At 43.3% G+C, this 13,985-nt stretch overlaps 1 protein-coding gene across 2 annotated transcripts; it reads left to right on the forward strand.

Annotated features, from left to right (window-relative positions):
* Positions 1-1,437: 1,437 nt before the first annotated feature.
* On the forward strand, positions 1,438-13,839 carry ubap2a (ubiquitin associated protein 2a). Of its 2 annotated transcripts, none has more exons than XM_084927862.1 (27): positions 1,438-1,543; positions 3,338-3,475; positions 3,786-3,863; positions 4,036-4,146; positions 6,258-6,420; positions 6,508-6,588; positions 6,672-6,735; positions 7,090-7,187; positions 7,357-7,415; positions 7,511-7,581; positions 7,706-7,865; positions 7,980-8,247; positions 8,370-8,674; positions 8,880-9,106; positions 9,314-9,599; positions 9,991-10,030; positions 10,154-10,328; positions 10,595-10,646; positions 10,934-11,252; positions 11,375-11,466; positions 11,582-11,632; positions 11,746-11,839; positions 11,918-12,334; positions 12,437-12,541; positions 12,615-12,682; positions 12,770-12,961; positions 13,080-13,839. In XM_084927862.1, exons 2-27 carry the CDS (start codon positions 3,380-3,382, stop codon positions 13,173-13,175), a joined length of 3,768 nt encoding a protein of 1,255 aa, XP_084783988.1. In that variant the 5' UTR covers positions 1,438-1,543; positions 3,338-3,379; the 3' UTR covers positions 13,176-13,839. The 2 variants fall into 2 exon arrangements, with proteins under 2 accessions (XP_084783988.1, XP_084783989.1); XM_084927863.1 differs by lacking the exon at positions 1,438-1,543 and adding an exon at positions 1,585-2,080.
* The last annotated feature ends 146 nt before the right edge of the window (positions 13,840-13,985 follow it).

Below are 13,985 nucleotides of genomic sequence, written 5' to 3' on the forward strand. Positions count from 1 at the left end.
TGGGAGTATTATGGTGTGGAGATGCTTTAGTCAGTCTGGAACTAGGAATCTCGTCAAGAAAGAAGGAATATGTGTGATGAACTGAAGACCAAGGTCCATGCCAGAAGACTGTCAAATCAGGAGGAACTTGAGAGAGTCACCAATGAAGAATGGACATGTTCATATGGGGGGGATTATTTACCCTGTGACAGAGAGAAGTAAAAAAAAAAAAAAAGCAGACAACAACAACAAAGTACATGTAAATTGCTCTTTGTGCGCACTCCTGAGACATGCATACACGTTTTAATTCTGAACTAAAGTAGGCGAGAACTAAAGTAAACAGGCTAAAGTAACCTACGGGTATTATTAATGAAGGGCAGAAAGGGAGACAGCTGTAAACACTCAGCGTGAGGACTAGGTGAAGTGTTACAGGACAGAGCAAAGGTTTAGCACTGCGTTCACCGCTATCAACCTGTCACAATTAAGCACTCTGATAACATTTCCCCCTCTCATTAAAAAGAAATGAACTCTCAAGCTTTGACGAATATCACAAACAAAGTAACGTCTGCTTCTTTCAGCGTTAATTTGAGTGTTAGGCAGTGTGCAGCAAACCAGTAAATAAGGGTTGTGTGAGTCATTTAAATATTTTCCTCTCAAATTTCTGTGCCGTTAAAGGGAAACTCTTACAATTACATATACAATAAGGCCAACCACCAAAATACCTGCTGTGTCCGCGCCAGTAATAGTTATTTTTACAGTTCATGTGTATTTGTAAGATTTTCACTGTTTAAGATTTTCAGTCAAAAATCGTTCCATATTGAACATAAGTGAAGTCATACAGCTCAGTACAAAACACCACACTCGTGTAGTTTGCTTTCTTCTTCTAATATTCAGCAGTAAAATGTCTGTCAAAATGCTGTAATTAATGGAGCTGAAAAAGATCTACAGTATGTCTAGATTGATGTCTGAATCTAACTTTAAAAGACAGCATTGCAAAGAGGAACAGTTTGCGTACATGGCAGAGTGCGTAAATGCGCATATGGATGAATTCTGCCTCCACATTAGCTGAAAAATGAGAGATGACGTTAACTCTATGAAAAATGGCAAATTGAAAATTCTCCAGATAATAAGTGAGGGAGAGAAATCAAAATCAAAGAAACACAGGCAAGAGATGTAAGCAATGTGAAAGTGCAGACGCTTTATGCCCTTAAATCCAGCCATACATTTGATCACTTTCGCTCAGTTATAGCTTAATAATGTAAACTTGACACTCTGGCGAGATTAATGCCTTATAAACAAATATCTCAAACGTGTAGGCGATTGGCAAATATCATTGCACTTATGTACATTATCATAGCATTATCTGATATACGTAACTGTGTGCGTCTTCAAAAAGCACACCACGATTAAAAATCCAGTAAATCTGCGTTTTTGCTGGACATCGCTGATGGTAAAACCTGAGAAGTTTAGTTGTGACCTGGAGACGAGAGATGAGCATCCACCGCGGCACCACGCGTCACGTGATCATCTTGTCTGCTGCTGGCCGAGTGAAGCGTGTTAGCAGGTAATAAAAACATATTTTCTTGCGATTTTCAAATTAGGTTTGTGTGTTTTCGGGTATTTTAATTACGTGCTTGTTGTCTTTTTTGGTGAAACACCGGGTCGCTGGCTTTTCTGTTTCGTTTTCTCGAGGTTGTGAAGGATGTTTTTTTCGCAATTTTTCTGTTGTCTTGTTTCCCGGCGAGCAATGTCGGGATGGGATTGTGCTTCGCTACGAGGCCTTTGCTTTAGATTTCGTGTACCTTTGTTGTTAGCTTGGTTAGCGTCTAGTTTACATGTTTGCGGCACGTCTGGTTTAAAGGCAACTGTCATAACATGGCGGTGTGGACCTTTAAATGCCTATAAAGCTTAAAGAAGCCAGTTAGATCGCCGTTGGCTATCAACTTGGACCAGATTTAGATAGCATCGTTAGCTATCCGCGATCCCACTGCATCGTTTGTTCACTATCGACGCTACGGTCTCAGCGTTAGCAAGCTGGTAGCTAACTTCAGTTCTTGCTAGCGAGGACAAAGGGGACCATAACACCAAAGGCACAAAGTCGGTCAGTATTCAATCTAAAACGATGCTACGTGAATCTGATTTATTTTTCAAAGAGCGATATGGGATGTTAGCCGTTACCAAAGTGTCTCATTGTTAAACTCGAAATATAAGTAACAGCAGCGGGCTAATGTTAGCATTGGTTCAAAACAACCCTCTGCTTCCTTCGTTACTGGAATAATAACCTGTAGATAAATATAATTTAGACATTTGTAAACAGATATAAGTTAATGTATATAAACACGGGGCTTCGTGGAACTTGTCTCTGATTTGATATTTCTGGTTGCCAACATAAATATAGTAGGAATTGCGAAATACTGTTATTGGATTATTGTTTTGTTATCGTTTGTGGCCATGACTGTCGATACCCGTAATTGCGATGTAGTAATATTTTTATTATATATTTTTTATTAAATATTTTTATTATATATACTTCATATATTCCCAAAGTCATAAATATATTTATTTTTTCTTGCTTTTGTAAAAGCTAAAATTCCTTTTGAAGCTTGGTCGTCCTTGTGCATTAAGCTTTGTTCAGTCCAGTAGCCAATGGCAGCTTTGTATTTGCAAACGTCATTCAGGCACTTGCTATTGTTCTCTGACATAAAACAAATGGGTGAGTGGGAACATCTGTAGTCGTCCTTATGATGGACACTGTAGTGAAAATTCACTGGTAAACGTTGCAGTACTGAGAAGTCACATTGGCCGTATGCTTATGGGTAAATAAAGCCCTCCTTGTGGAAGTGGTTCTGATACTGTTTACTATGTGCTTTTAAAAACATGTTAGCTGGTGCCAATGTAAAACAAGATCTATATTGCACAGGACTATAGAAGTATAGAGAAGAATTCAGTATTTCACTGCAGAAGTTTGGTGCTTGGAGTGTGTACAACAAATTTGCTTTAAACTGTCTAGAAAAGCAAGGGGTGTGGGGTCAGGGTGTGTAGTGTTTGTTCTGCCTCGCACACACAGAGTTCTGTGCTGTTTGTAAGAGGACACTGGGTTGCTTTCCCTCCTTGACCCAGATTTTCAGCAAAGCTGTTGCGTCACCAGGCCAACTGTGGGGCTTACAGCCTCCATAAGGGGAGTATTCATATTTGTCCAATAAGGCTTAGGTATACCCACAGCACATACTTTTGGCATTCGGACTTATTCAAGAAAAATAAAAACAAACACTGATGCTCTATTCTAGCAACACAGTAACTGCAGTGTTATTTTCCTTTCCGTTCACTCATCAACACATGTTGTGTTTTCCTTCTGCAGATTTTTCTATTTTGTACATACAGAGTTTTGTATATACTGTATATGATGAGCTCGCTGGGCGGCGACAAGGCCCGGGGCCCTCGGGAAAAAGCGCTGCCAGCTTCCGCTCACACATCACAACCACAGAAACAAATACAGGTGAGCCACTGCATACCTAAAACCACAGTTCTTTGAAATGCTGACATTTTAAGAGAAAAAAGCAAAAAAAACCCAAAACAAACCCCAACACAACCATGACAAGCAATTTATCTGACGATCAGTGCTGAAAAGTATTTTCTTTTGTTTTGATTGCAGCTTCACAATCATGCACTTTATATTGTGACAATATAAAGTGATTTCAGACAATTCAAAACAAAACAAACATTTGAATTCATTCTCTTTATATTTCACATATTTTATTCCTCATTTTTCTCTTGGTAAAAGCTGTCCAATTGTTTCTGTGTTACAGGCTACTGCTGAGCAGATCCGGCTTGCTCAGATGATCTATGACAAGAATGATGCTGACTTTGAGGGCAAAGTTAACCAGGTTAGTGACCCTTAAGTGGTTGTCAGACTGTGTGGGGCTTATGTCAGACTCTTAGGGAGAATCAGGCTATGTTGTCATGTTCTTCCGTTAATCTACATTGTGCATTTTGTTTTTATCATTTGACATTTCTAATCTTGTTTTCTAATGTTTTCTTTTTTCTTTTTTAACCAAGCTGATGGAAGTGACGGGGAAAAACCAGGATGAGTGCATGGTTGCGCTCCATGATTGCAATGAGGATGTCAGCAGAGCCATCAACTTCCTCCTGGAGAGCAACACAGACATGGTAAATGACAACTTTAGGTGAAATAAACGGAATAAATGCAAAGTACACATATAGAGCCTTTAATCTGCTTTTGACTATTCATAACAGCCTCTGTTTGATGGTTTTTGAGATGTGTATTTTTTTTCTTTTGTTGAGAACAAGTTGCTGAAACTTTAAAACAAATGAAACATGAACATTTTGGTGTCATTTAATGGCATCATCAGGGTTTGCTAACTGCTATCATTGCTGTATAGTGAAATGTTCAGTACTGTCACTTTCAAATTTTCATGTACTCTTAAAGTGGAGTGTGAACCATTGCTCTGGATTTGAAGAGAACCTTATTGGTTAAAATAGAATTTAAGTAGTGTCATCTGAGCTCTGTCAGATATGCACATATCCACTAACATCAGTCTCTAAGCTGCGCTGTGTCCCTGTGAGTACTTGTGTGACTTTTTTTTTTATCATGAACTGTTGTACAAAATTGTATTCGGTCTTCTGTTCCGATCGCAAGGTCAAACAGGCCACTAAATGCCTGGCAAGCACTTGGGTGTTGTGTCTGAACGTCTCAGCAGTTTTGAAAAATACCAGCTGGCTCAGATGTTGAGGAAAGACTGTCAGGCTCGACTATCACTATTGTTTTTGCTTTCATGGAAGCCCAAAAATAGCAAATAGCTGGTTTTCCGTCTTACCTGGAAGTCTCTACTGTAATGCTATCATTGTTACATAATCTGAAACCTGTACTGTTCACTATGTCATAAAGAAAGAGATGCTTCTGAAACATTTTTCTTATGCTGTAGGAGTAGTTTCACAATAAGGAAAATTGTTCTGGTATTTATTGTATTTATTTACACATCACTGCATAGGGGTGGTCAAAAACCGTCAACATCGCAGCTTTCTTTTTCATGTTTTTCAGTGCCCTCTAATATCTGGCGTGGCATGTCTTGGAGCAAAATACACAAGTTCATGTTGGGTTACCATTAGGCCTGTGGCATATCATATTATCTGCTATAATACGACAAAAGTGCCATATCACGGTACCAGTGATATGAGGACGCCGTGACTTAGGTTTCCCAGCATGGACAAGCAGACAAGCTCAAACATGTCTGACAGTGAGAGGCTTTTAGTAAGAAAGGGAACTACTTTGGTAACTTCCAACAAAGCACAATGCTCTGGCAAAATACTCAAGAAAAAGCTGTTCCCGCTAAAGGTGGGAACAACAAACTTGTTTCACCACTTGAAGCAAAAACATACCATTGAGTAGAATCAACCTAAGAAGGCATGTGTGACTCAAAAGTAAACAAACAGTTTAACCAGGCATAGCCGGAGCACTCGCTAACTGCACTCCATTTGACGGGAAGAACAAGAGGGGATTGCGATTACTAATTCAGTTAAGTGGTGGTGAAGGAGGGCTGTAAGCAGCTGATGAAAGAGCTGGTTAAAATACCTAAAACCTCAATTGAAAACACTACCTAGGAGTTACCTTTTAAATTGGGCAGTCTGCCATCAGTAGCTCATTGGAAAAGGATGTAAAATACCCTTCATTTTATTCACAATAATAATTGCTGCTGTCTGCAGCTGCAATCACAGATAAAATGTTATTCAGTATCTTTTGTTTTGTTTTGTTTTTTTCCTTTTTCCTTTTAAATTAAAGCTGCTTTTGAATGCTTCAGTGCTGGTATCTTGTTTTACCCCACCATATCTCTTTGATTTGGTACAGGTCTCCATCCCATCCCGGTGCCTCAGATCCTCCTCTTCTCTTCTTCTTTCTGTTCCTTCCTTTTGTCTTATTACTACCATGGGGGGACAGGGCTTTTAGTTGCTCTGCCCCTCAACTTTGGAATTCCTTACCCCCTGACCTCAGAAACATCACTTCTTTCCCCCATTTTAAGTCCACCCTCAAAACCCACCTGTTCAAGATAGCCTACTCTGTATAACTTCTCCATGCTCTTAAACTTTGTTTTATTATTGTGTTCATTTCCTGTTTTTATGCTTGTCTTATTTGCTCTTATTTGCTTGGGTGTTTTGAAAGGTGCTTTCAAATAAAATGTATTATTATTATTATGTTATTAATCCAGTACTGTTTATTTAAGGTGTCATTGTTTAATTAAAAAAAAATCCTTTTCTGTGTTCAGACCTCATGGGAAACAGTGGGAAAGAAGAAGCCCTTGGTGAAAGAAGGCCCATCAGAAAGCAAGGAGAACAAGGAGAACAGGGAGAAGAAGGGCGAAAGGGAGGCTAGCAAGGGTCGTGCCACTGGCAACCGCAAAGGCAAGGGGGCCAGTCGGAGCCGACAGGGTAAGGAACTTCAGTTTTTCAATTTTCAGTATTGTTTGTCCTACTGTTCATGTTAGTCACTTTTCTTTTTTGTTTCTACATACATAGCACGTCCAGAGGAGAACGGTGTTGAGGTGACACCAGTGGACAAAGGCTCGGATCGAGGTCGGAGGGTCAAAGGTGGAAGAGGTGAGCAGATGCACCAACACAGCACTGTCAGTATAGCGAACACTTGAGGGTAAGTTGTTAACCTTTGTGTGACTATCACACAGGATCTGGAGTTCGAGGTCGAGGGAGAGCACCAACAGGAAGCAGGTTTTCAGCCCAGGGGATGGGGTATGCTGGAACATGCACGCACACACACGCACACACGCACACACACACACACACAGTTTCATTCTTCTAAGAGTTTTAGGTGAAAATTAATACGTTTTCAATGAGAATGAAGATGTTTCATTTAGAAACTAACAGGATAAATGCATTCTGACAGAAATCTGAAGGCCAAGCAGCCAGGAGGGGGGAAAAAGCCTGTTGTTAAGGTTTTTTAAAACCCTGTAACTACGCACATTCTCATCTGGCAGTATTTTCTATTACTTCTATTACTAGAAAACCACTTTTTGTGTGTGTGTGTGTGTGTGTGTGTGTGTTTGTGTGTCTGTCTCAGTATTTGTCTCCTTAAATCTTCTCCAGGACTTTCAATCCTGCTGACTATACCTCAGAGGCTGGGACAGGGACCACACAAACAGAGGTTTGGGACACAACGACCAACAACAGCACAGATGGAACAGGTGAGCTCAGGAGAACACATATTCACATACAAACAGCTCATGGCTTATATATCCAGGTGTGTGCCCACAGAGCAGACAGGACCGTTATCCCTATCAGAGTTTGCATACTGCTTCTTGTACACCTACTTATTCTGTCTGCACTTCTCACTTATTACTGGTTGTCCTCTAGTTGCCTGGAGGAATACTTTGGAAGACTGGGCAGCTGAGGACTGGAGTGAGGATGTTAGTGTGAGTTGACACAGTGTCACACATTACAGACTGGTAGTAGCAGGTATGTTTTGATGGTGTAACAATTGTATGTCTGTCTTTGTGTCCTTCTGCAGCTCTCAGAGACCAAAGTGTTCACCTCCTCATGTGCACCTGCTGCTGAGAACCACATCACCCCTGGGCAAAGGTGCGTAACTTTATATTTTACACTTTTCTTGGGCGGGGGGTCAAGAATTTCCATTTTTGCTTCTTCTTCTTCTTCTTTTGCTGTAATATATTTTCTAATTGGCTGAATGGACTCTGTCTGTTAGTCTGGACCTCGCTTCTCTGCTGCAGAAGCCTGTGGTTGGAGCAAGAGAACCACCTTCTTCTTCCTCTCAGAGTTTGGTCTTTACCAACTCCCATCATCACCAGCAGCAGCCCCACAGCCGCAGTGCCACCAGTAGCACAAGCTACGCACATGCTGCTCTGGTAAAAATACACTCTACACTCCTTCTCATGTCACATGGTCTTTGATCTGCCATGTGTTGTACAGAGATCCAGAAACAAAGATTGATGACTCTGTTTTCTCCTCTTCTGTGCCAGTCATCAGTGCTGGGAGCTGGTTTTGGGGACTTGGGCCAGGCTAAAAGGACTCAGGCCAGCCCTGGAGCTCAGATACTGGAACAGCTGAAGGGTCCTGGCTTGGGTCAGCTTTCCTCATCCCAGGCAACCCCTCCTGTCAGTACCCAAGGAAGCAACACTTCTATTGGTCAACTGCCAGGCCTGGGAGCACCTGTACCTCCACCCTCCTCTAGCTGGGACATGAAGACTTCAGAATCCAACACCACCTCACTGTCCTCACAGTACAGCCGTAGGTGTACAAATGGAAAAGTGGTGCTCACTTTTTTTTTCTTTTTTGTTTATTACATAAGCATTTATATTCACTTATTTCAAATCTGTTCCCGGCTCCTTCTGGTTGTTGTGAATCTGCAGGTGAGTTTGGTCTGCAGCCAGAGCCTTCTCTTGTGCTGAGTCAGCTGGTTCAGAGGCACACGGGCCCCTCCTTGCCTTTGGCGCGTCAGACGAGTCCACAATCGCAACAGCAAGCACCATCTGCTTCAGCTTCGCCTACTCCCCAACACACCAGCACGCCAGCACAGGCAGGCCCGGTGATGGCTCCTGCTGGTGCTAAACCTCTTGCCCCGAATGCAGGGCTGGACCCTCAGGGCAACAGCACGACACAGCAGCAACGGGTACAGCTCAAAGGCCAGAAACGAAGGATACCTCCCACGTCAAAGGTAAACAGATAGCAATGGCCTTAAGCTCTCAGATAAATATTTAGTTACTCACGAACCTTATGGACCGCATGGGGTTTTATTTTTATTCTTTTATCCTTAAGTGTGCTGTTATTATTAGAATTTTAATTTTGAGTCAAACCAAAGTCATCAGTTTTACACACTTTATATCCAGGTGCTAAAACTTGTTTCACTTTCTTTCTGAAAGATCCCATCCACTGCAGTAGAGATGCCAGGCTCAGCAGATGTTCCTGGACTGAACCTCCAGTTTGGAGCGCTAGACTTTGGCTCGGAGTCGGCGTTGCCAGAATTTGGAGTCGTGGATAATTGCGTGAGTGCAGCGTCGAGGGAGTCCGCGTCGGCCCCTGCCTCAGCACCACCTGCAACAGGACCGGGGGCACAGAGCCAGACGAGCCTGTACTCTAAACCGCTCAGGTACTGTGTTGCCTCTGATCACTTATTAAATCTTTCTAAAACAATGCAAGAGCGACGCATTTAACAAGATGTATCCCCAAAACACTGTGTATGTCAGATACTGTGTAAAAGATGGATTTAATCATAGATGACTCAGAATGGAAAATGGTACATAAAGTTTTAAACTGTCAACCTATCTGTACTTCTTTTCATTTTGGTGCCTTGCAGTGAGTCACTGGGCAGCCCTCTCTCGGTGGCCCTGTCTTTGCCCCTCTCCTCATCAGAGCCAGTTTATCACTCCTCCACAGTGGCTTTGCCCAGTCTCACCTCCTCATCGTTAGGGACCGCAAGCTCAACCAACACTCCTTCCTCCTCTTCAACAACCTCAACCACCTCCGCCTCTGTACCTTCCTCATCTCCCTTCTCCACGGTGGGCGGGAGCTATGATGGGACCATGCCCCCTCACACAAGACTGGCATTTTCTCAGAACAAAGAGGCCACGGGGCCAGTGATGGTGAGTAAAAGGGACTAATGAGCAGTAGTTCACAAAGTCTGTCCTCAAAGGTGGTAATCTTTGAATGGAGAGGGGGGATAAATTAATCTTTGACCATTTTCTATCTTTGAGGTCATTGGTCATCAAAGCAACCAGACAGTATTACTTCCTGTTGTAAAAACAGTGTCACTCAGAAATTACAGGTCATGAGTCATTTGCTCAGTCTCATACTAACTTCCTGTCAAACATGATAAATTTGTTTAGGGTTGATTTCCACTGTCTTGCCAAATAATGTCAACTCTGAATTGAACTCAAGTTTTGTTGATACAGTCTGTGTTTGTAGATGCTGTAAACGTTCTTATCTGTTATCAGTGAATGAAAACACAGCTGCTCTATATTTTCTTACCACCAGAACGGTTTGAATGGTGTGAGGACTTCTGCTGCTCTGGACAGTGAGTTACTTTTGATTAATTGGTCAGTTGAATGCATATTTGGTGCTCTTTACAAATGTCAACATTCTTCATTTGGCTAAGCTCATTCAGGTTATTTACACGATTATGTACTCCCAATCTCAGCTTCATCAGCTTCTTCTACACCAAAACCAGAGTCACCGTCTATGAACATCAGCACCAACGGCGCCTCAGCTCCTTCCTCCCATTTACCGTCTACCATGCCTCCACACAGCTCCACCACGCTCTCCGGCCTGGCAGCGGACCTGCCCTCAGTCAGCCAACTCAACTCACTCAACAGGTGACACACTTAAACACACACAGTAACTTAGTATAGCTTTAATTTAGACATTTGTGTTCCCTACTCCGAAAGAGAATACATACTGTTTGGGTACCCGTTACCATCTGCCTGCTGTTTCTTCCAAATGGTTGAAAGATTTTTTTTCTCAGTGTGTCATCTTTAAAAAAACAACAAAACAAACGAACAAAAAACCAACCTCTTGACTTGTAGTGCCTCCTTGTACACTTGCTAATGATCACACATTCCACTGTGTCTTCCCTCTGCAGTCATGTCAGCAGTCATTCCTCAGTTTCAGCTCTGGGCTCCAGCTCTCACACTGTAAGTACCTGTTTGTTCTCTGTGTGATTTCCTCTGCAGCTTAATAACATGGAATTATAACAGGCTGATGTGCCAAAGTCCTAATAAAGATAAAGCCAAAGTAGGCTTAAAAGCATAAATGTCTTGATTATTTGGGGAGGGGATCCTAGGTAAAGGACCCCCTGCCATCTGGGTGTCTCCAGTTTAATAACCAGTATAGGCAGCATGCCTTAAGAAATGAAATCTGCAGAATAAATCGAATAGAACTACTTCAATTCAAGCCACTTCTTTTGTTTCTTTGTCTACAGTACACCAGTGTTGACAGCAGCAATGTGAGCTCTCTGGCTCCCTCATCTGGCTCTTACACGTCATCCCAACCCACAGCCTCAGCACTCCACTCAGCCCACAACAGCAGCAACAGTAGCAGCAGCATCAGCCACCTGTCCAACATGCCCAGCATGGGCAACAACATGAGCAGCACAGTTGGCGGTATTGCTGGTACGAGCGGACTTCACTCAGCTGCTACCGCCACCAGCAGTACAGTGCTGGGACTTGGCTCCAATGGAGCTACTGCCACATCCAACCTCTCTGCTCCAAGGACTACACCCCTGCTCTCCTCCTCCACTGGTAATGCATTAAGGGCATTGTTTTCACCTATACCACTGGCTCCATGATACCGTCTTTTTAAGTGGCTCTAATTGGAGCCCTTAGATGTACATTAAAGTAAACGTGTGTTATTGTATTGACAGGTAAAGCTCCTCCTAACCTGTCCCAGGGTGTGCCTCCTCTACTGCCCAACCAGTACATTATGGGCCCGGGGGGGCTGCTGCCTGCTTACCCAGTAAGTAGACCTTCTAAGATCCAGAGTCACTTTTGTGTGCTTGGGCTTTTGTATTTACACATGCAGTATTCTGTAGGATGTGTGACTGAGCCTTCTTGTTTTTTGTGCCTCACAGCAGATCTATGGCTATGAGGACCTGCATATGCTCCAGTCGAGACTGCCAATGGTGAGATGAATTGTTACGCTTGTGGGACAACTCTTTGTTTGTCATCTCTTTAGTGCTTGTTCAGATTTTTAGGTTGTCGTGGATCCTCTCCTGATCCTCTTCTCTTCCTTTAGCCCTCTTTGCAGGATTACTATGGAATAACATTCCCTGGCCCCGCAGCAACTCTTTCCGGCAGAGACGGGAGCCTTGCCAACAACCCTTACTCAGGTAAAGCACCTTAACTCTTGGCTGAAATCCTAAAATCCAGTGTTTGTTCTCACTTGACTTCTCTCCTGTTTTTGCTAGGTGAAGTCACAAAGTTTGGCAGGAATGACTCCACCTCCCCAGCTCCCCCCACAAGCCTTGCGGCGCCGCAGCCTCCCCAGGCTCAGAGCCAAGGACAGAACCAGGCGCAGCCTCAGCCTCCTCAGGCCCAGCCTCAGCCCCAGGGCCAGCCACAGCACCACAGCAGTCAGCAGGCCTTTCTGCCGCCAGGCTACAGCTACACAGGCCTGCCTTACTACCCTGGAGTGCCCGGTGCCGTACCTAGTGCTGCTACCTTCCAATATGGCCCCACTATGTTTGTTCCTCCTGGAGGGCCAGGACCAGCTTCGGCCAAGCAGCACAGCATGGGCCTCGGCCTGGGAAACCCTTCGGCTAGCCCCTTCCAGCAGCAGACACAGCAGCAGCCCAGCGGCTATGGCCAGCACACCTTCAGCTCAGGTTCCTAAAAACCGATGCCAATGCCTGTCAGCACTGGCAATTCGAGCAGGGTTGTTACTGTGATTTGTTTGACAAGATGAGACAAGATGTTTTCTTTTCCAGGGTACGAAGAGCTGACAGCAGGGCCGGCAGGAGTGGAATACAGTAAAGGGTACAACTCCTCTTCACAGGCACAAGCCAAATCTGCTGCTACTGGCCCCGGGAAAGGTACAAAGAAAAGACACTGTTGCTAATTTGAATTTTTAAAGTCCAAGTTTTAATTGTACTGTTTTTCTACCAGGGGTCTCAGTGACATCCAGTAACTCCGGTGTGCCAGACATCAGTGGAAGTGTTTACAATAAGACCCAGGTGACAAATGTCAGCTGCACACCCACCCTGTTGTGTTGCTGTGCTGTTTGTGCCTTTACTAATAAATCATCTCTCCTCTATCTGCAGTCTTTTGATAAGCAGGGTTTCCATGCAGGAACCCCTCCTCCCTTCAGTCTGCCATCAGCGCTGGGGGGTCCAGGGCCTCTGAACCCTGGAGCAGCTCCTGGAGGCTATGCACCTGCCCCATTCCTCCACATCTTGCCTCACCAGCAACCACACTCACAGCTGCTGCACCACCATCTTGCTCAGGACGGACAGGTACAGATAGTTTCCAGCAGTCTCCTGGGTTTCATCTTTGTCACTTCATGCATGTTTATCTGTTTTGGGATGTCCCGTTTTGCAGATGTTTACCTGTTTATTGATGTTTGATGTTCAGGGTGGTCCGAGCCAGCGTGGCCAGTCCAGTAGCCTGCAGCAGAAGAGCCAAGTCAACAAGTCGGGCTACGGCAGCTCCCCTTACTGGGCCAACTGAGAACGACTACACCTGTGATGTGTGCGTGCACCACACCAGTATATCTGACTGACAAGATCATAGAGGGACAAACGATTTACAACACAAGCTAAAACACACACACTACCACCACGCCCCTCCCCTTTGCTCTGTATATCCCCTTTTCAAATTTATGGCTGTTGTATGTAAAATATATTTATGTATGTATTTATACAGTATATATGTATTGGTAGGACATAAAATGTGGTTTTCTGCATTTTGTTTTTATTTTGAAGGACATTTTATTTCAAAATAATGGAAAGATGAGAATGCTAAATCATGGAGATGAAGATGGTGAATATACTTGAACACAAGCATCTTGTGATGTGGATTTTTTTTGTATGCATACATGAACTGAGAATGATGTACATAGATTATACCCATCATTTTCATGGCAAAAGCCTTTTTTTTTTAATTTTAGAAGAAATATTTTTTTTGTAACTTTGGTCTCCCGCATCTGTGAATCCTTATATTGAGGGTGACTTGAGTTGATAGCTAGACTTTTCTTTTACCCCCGTTTCCTTCCATTTGTCTCTCATTCCCTGACTCTTACTAGTTGGTTGGCTTGACCAGCCAGGCCTTGGATTTGATGTCATTTTAACATTGGTTTAATCCTTGTTGTCCAAATTAAAATTTATGAACAGTTTCTATCGATCTGGCATCAGTATTTGCTTACTACACTTGGAGGTTATGAATTCAGACTGATACTTGGAAAGTCTGACAACAAAGGACGGTTGATGTGTAATCAAATCATGTTGCTCAGGGCTGACATTTAACAGGAAGTATGGGTAT

Source organism: Perissodus microlepis, chromosome 5 (assembly GCF_051167445.1).
Source record: "Perissodus microlepis isolate ML-2025 ecotype Zambia chromosome 5, ASM5116744v1, whole genome shotgun sequence".
Classification (NCBI taxonomy): domain Eukaryota; kingdom Metazoa; phylum Chordata; class Actinopteri; order Cichliformes; family Cichlidae; genus Perissodus; species Perissodus microlepis.

Bases quoted from the DNA above. Each gene is read 5' to 3' on its own strand.
- ubap2a (XM_084927862.1), top strand. From the start codon at position 3,380: ATGATGAGCTCGCTGGGCGGCGACAAGGCCCGGGGCCCTCGGGAAAAA. The intron at 7,416-7,510 runs GTGAGTTGACAC...GTCCTTCTGCAG, and splicing joins ACTGGAGTGAGGATGTTAGT to CTCTCAGAGACCAAAGTGTT. The intron at 12,335-12,436 runs GTTCCTAAAAAC...TTTCTTTTCCAG, and splicing joins CCAGCACACCTTCAGCTCAG to GGTACGAAGAGCTGACAGCA.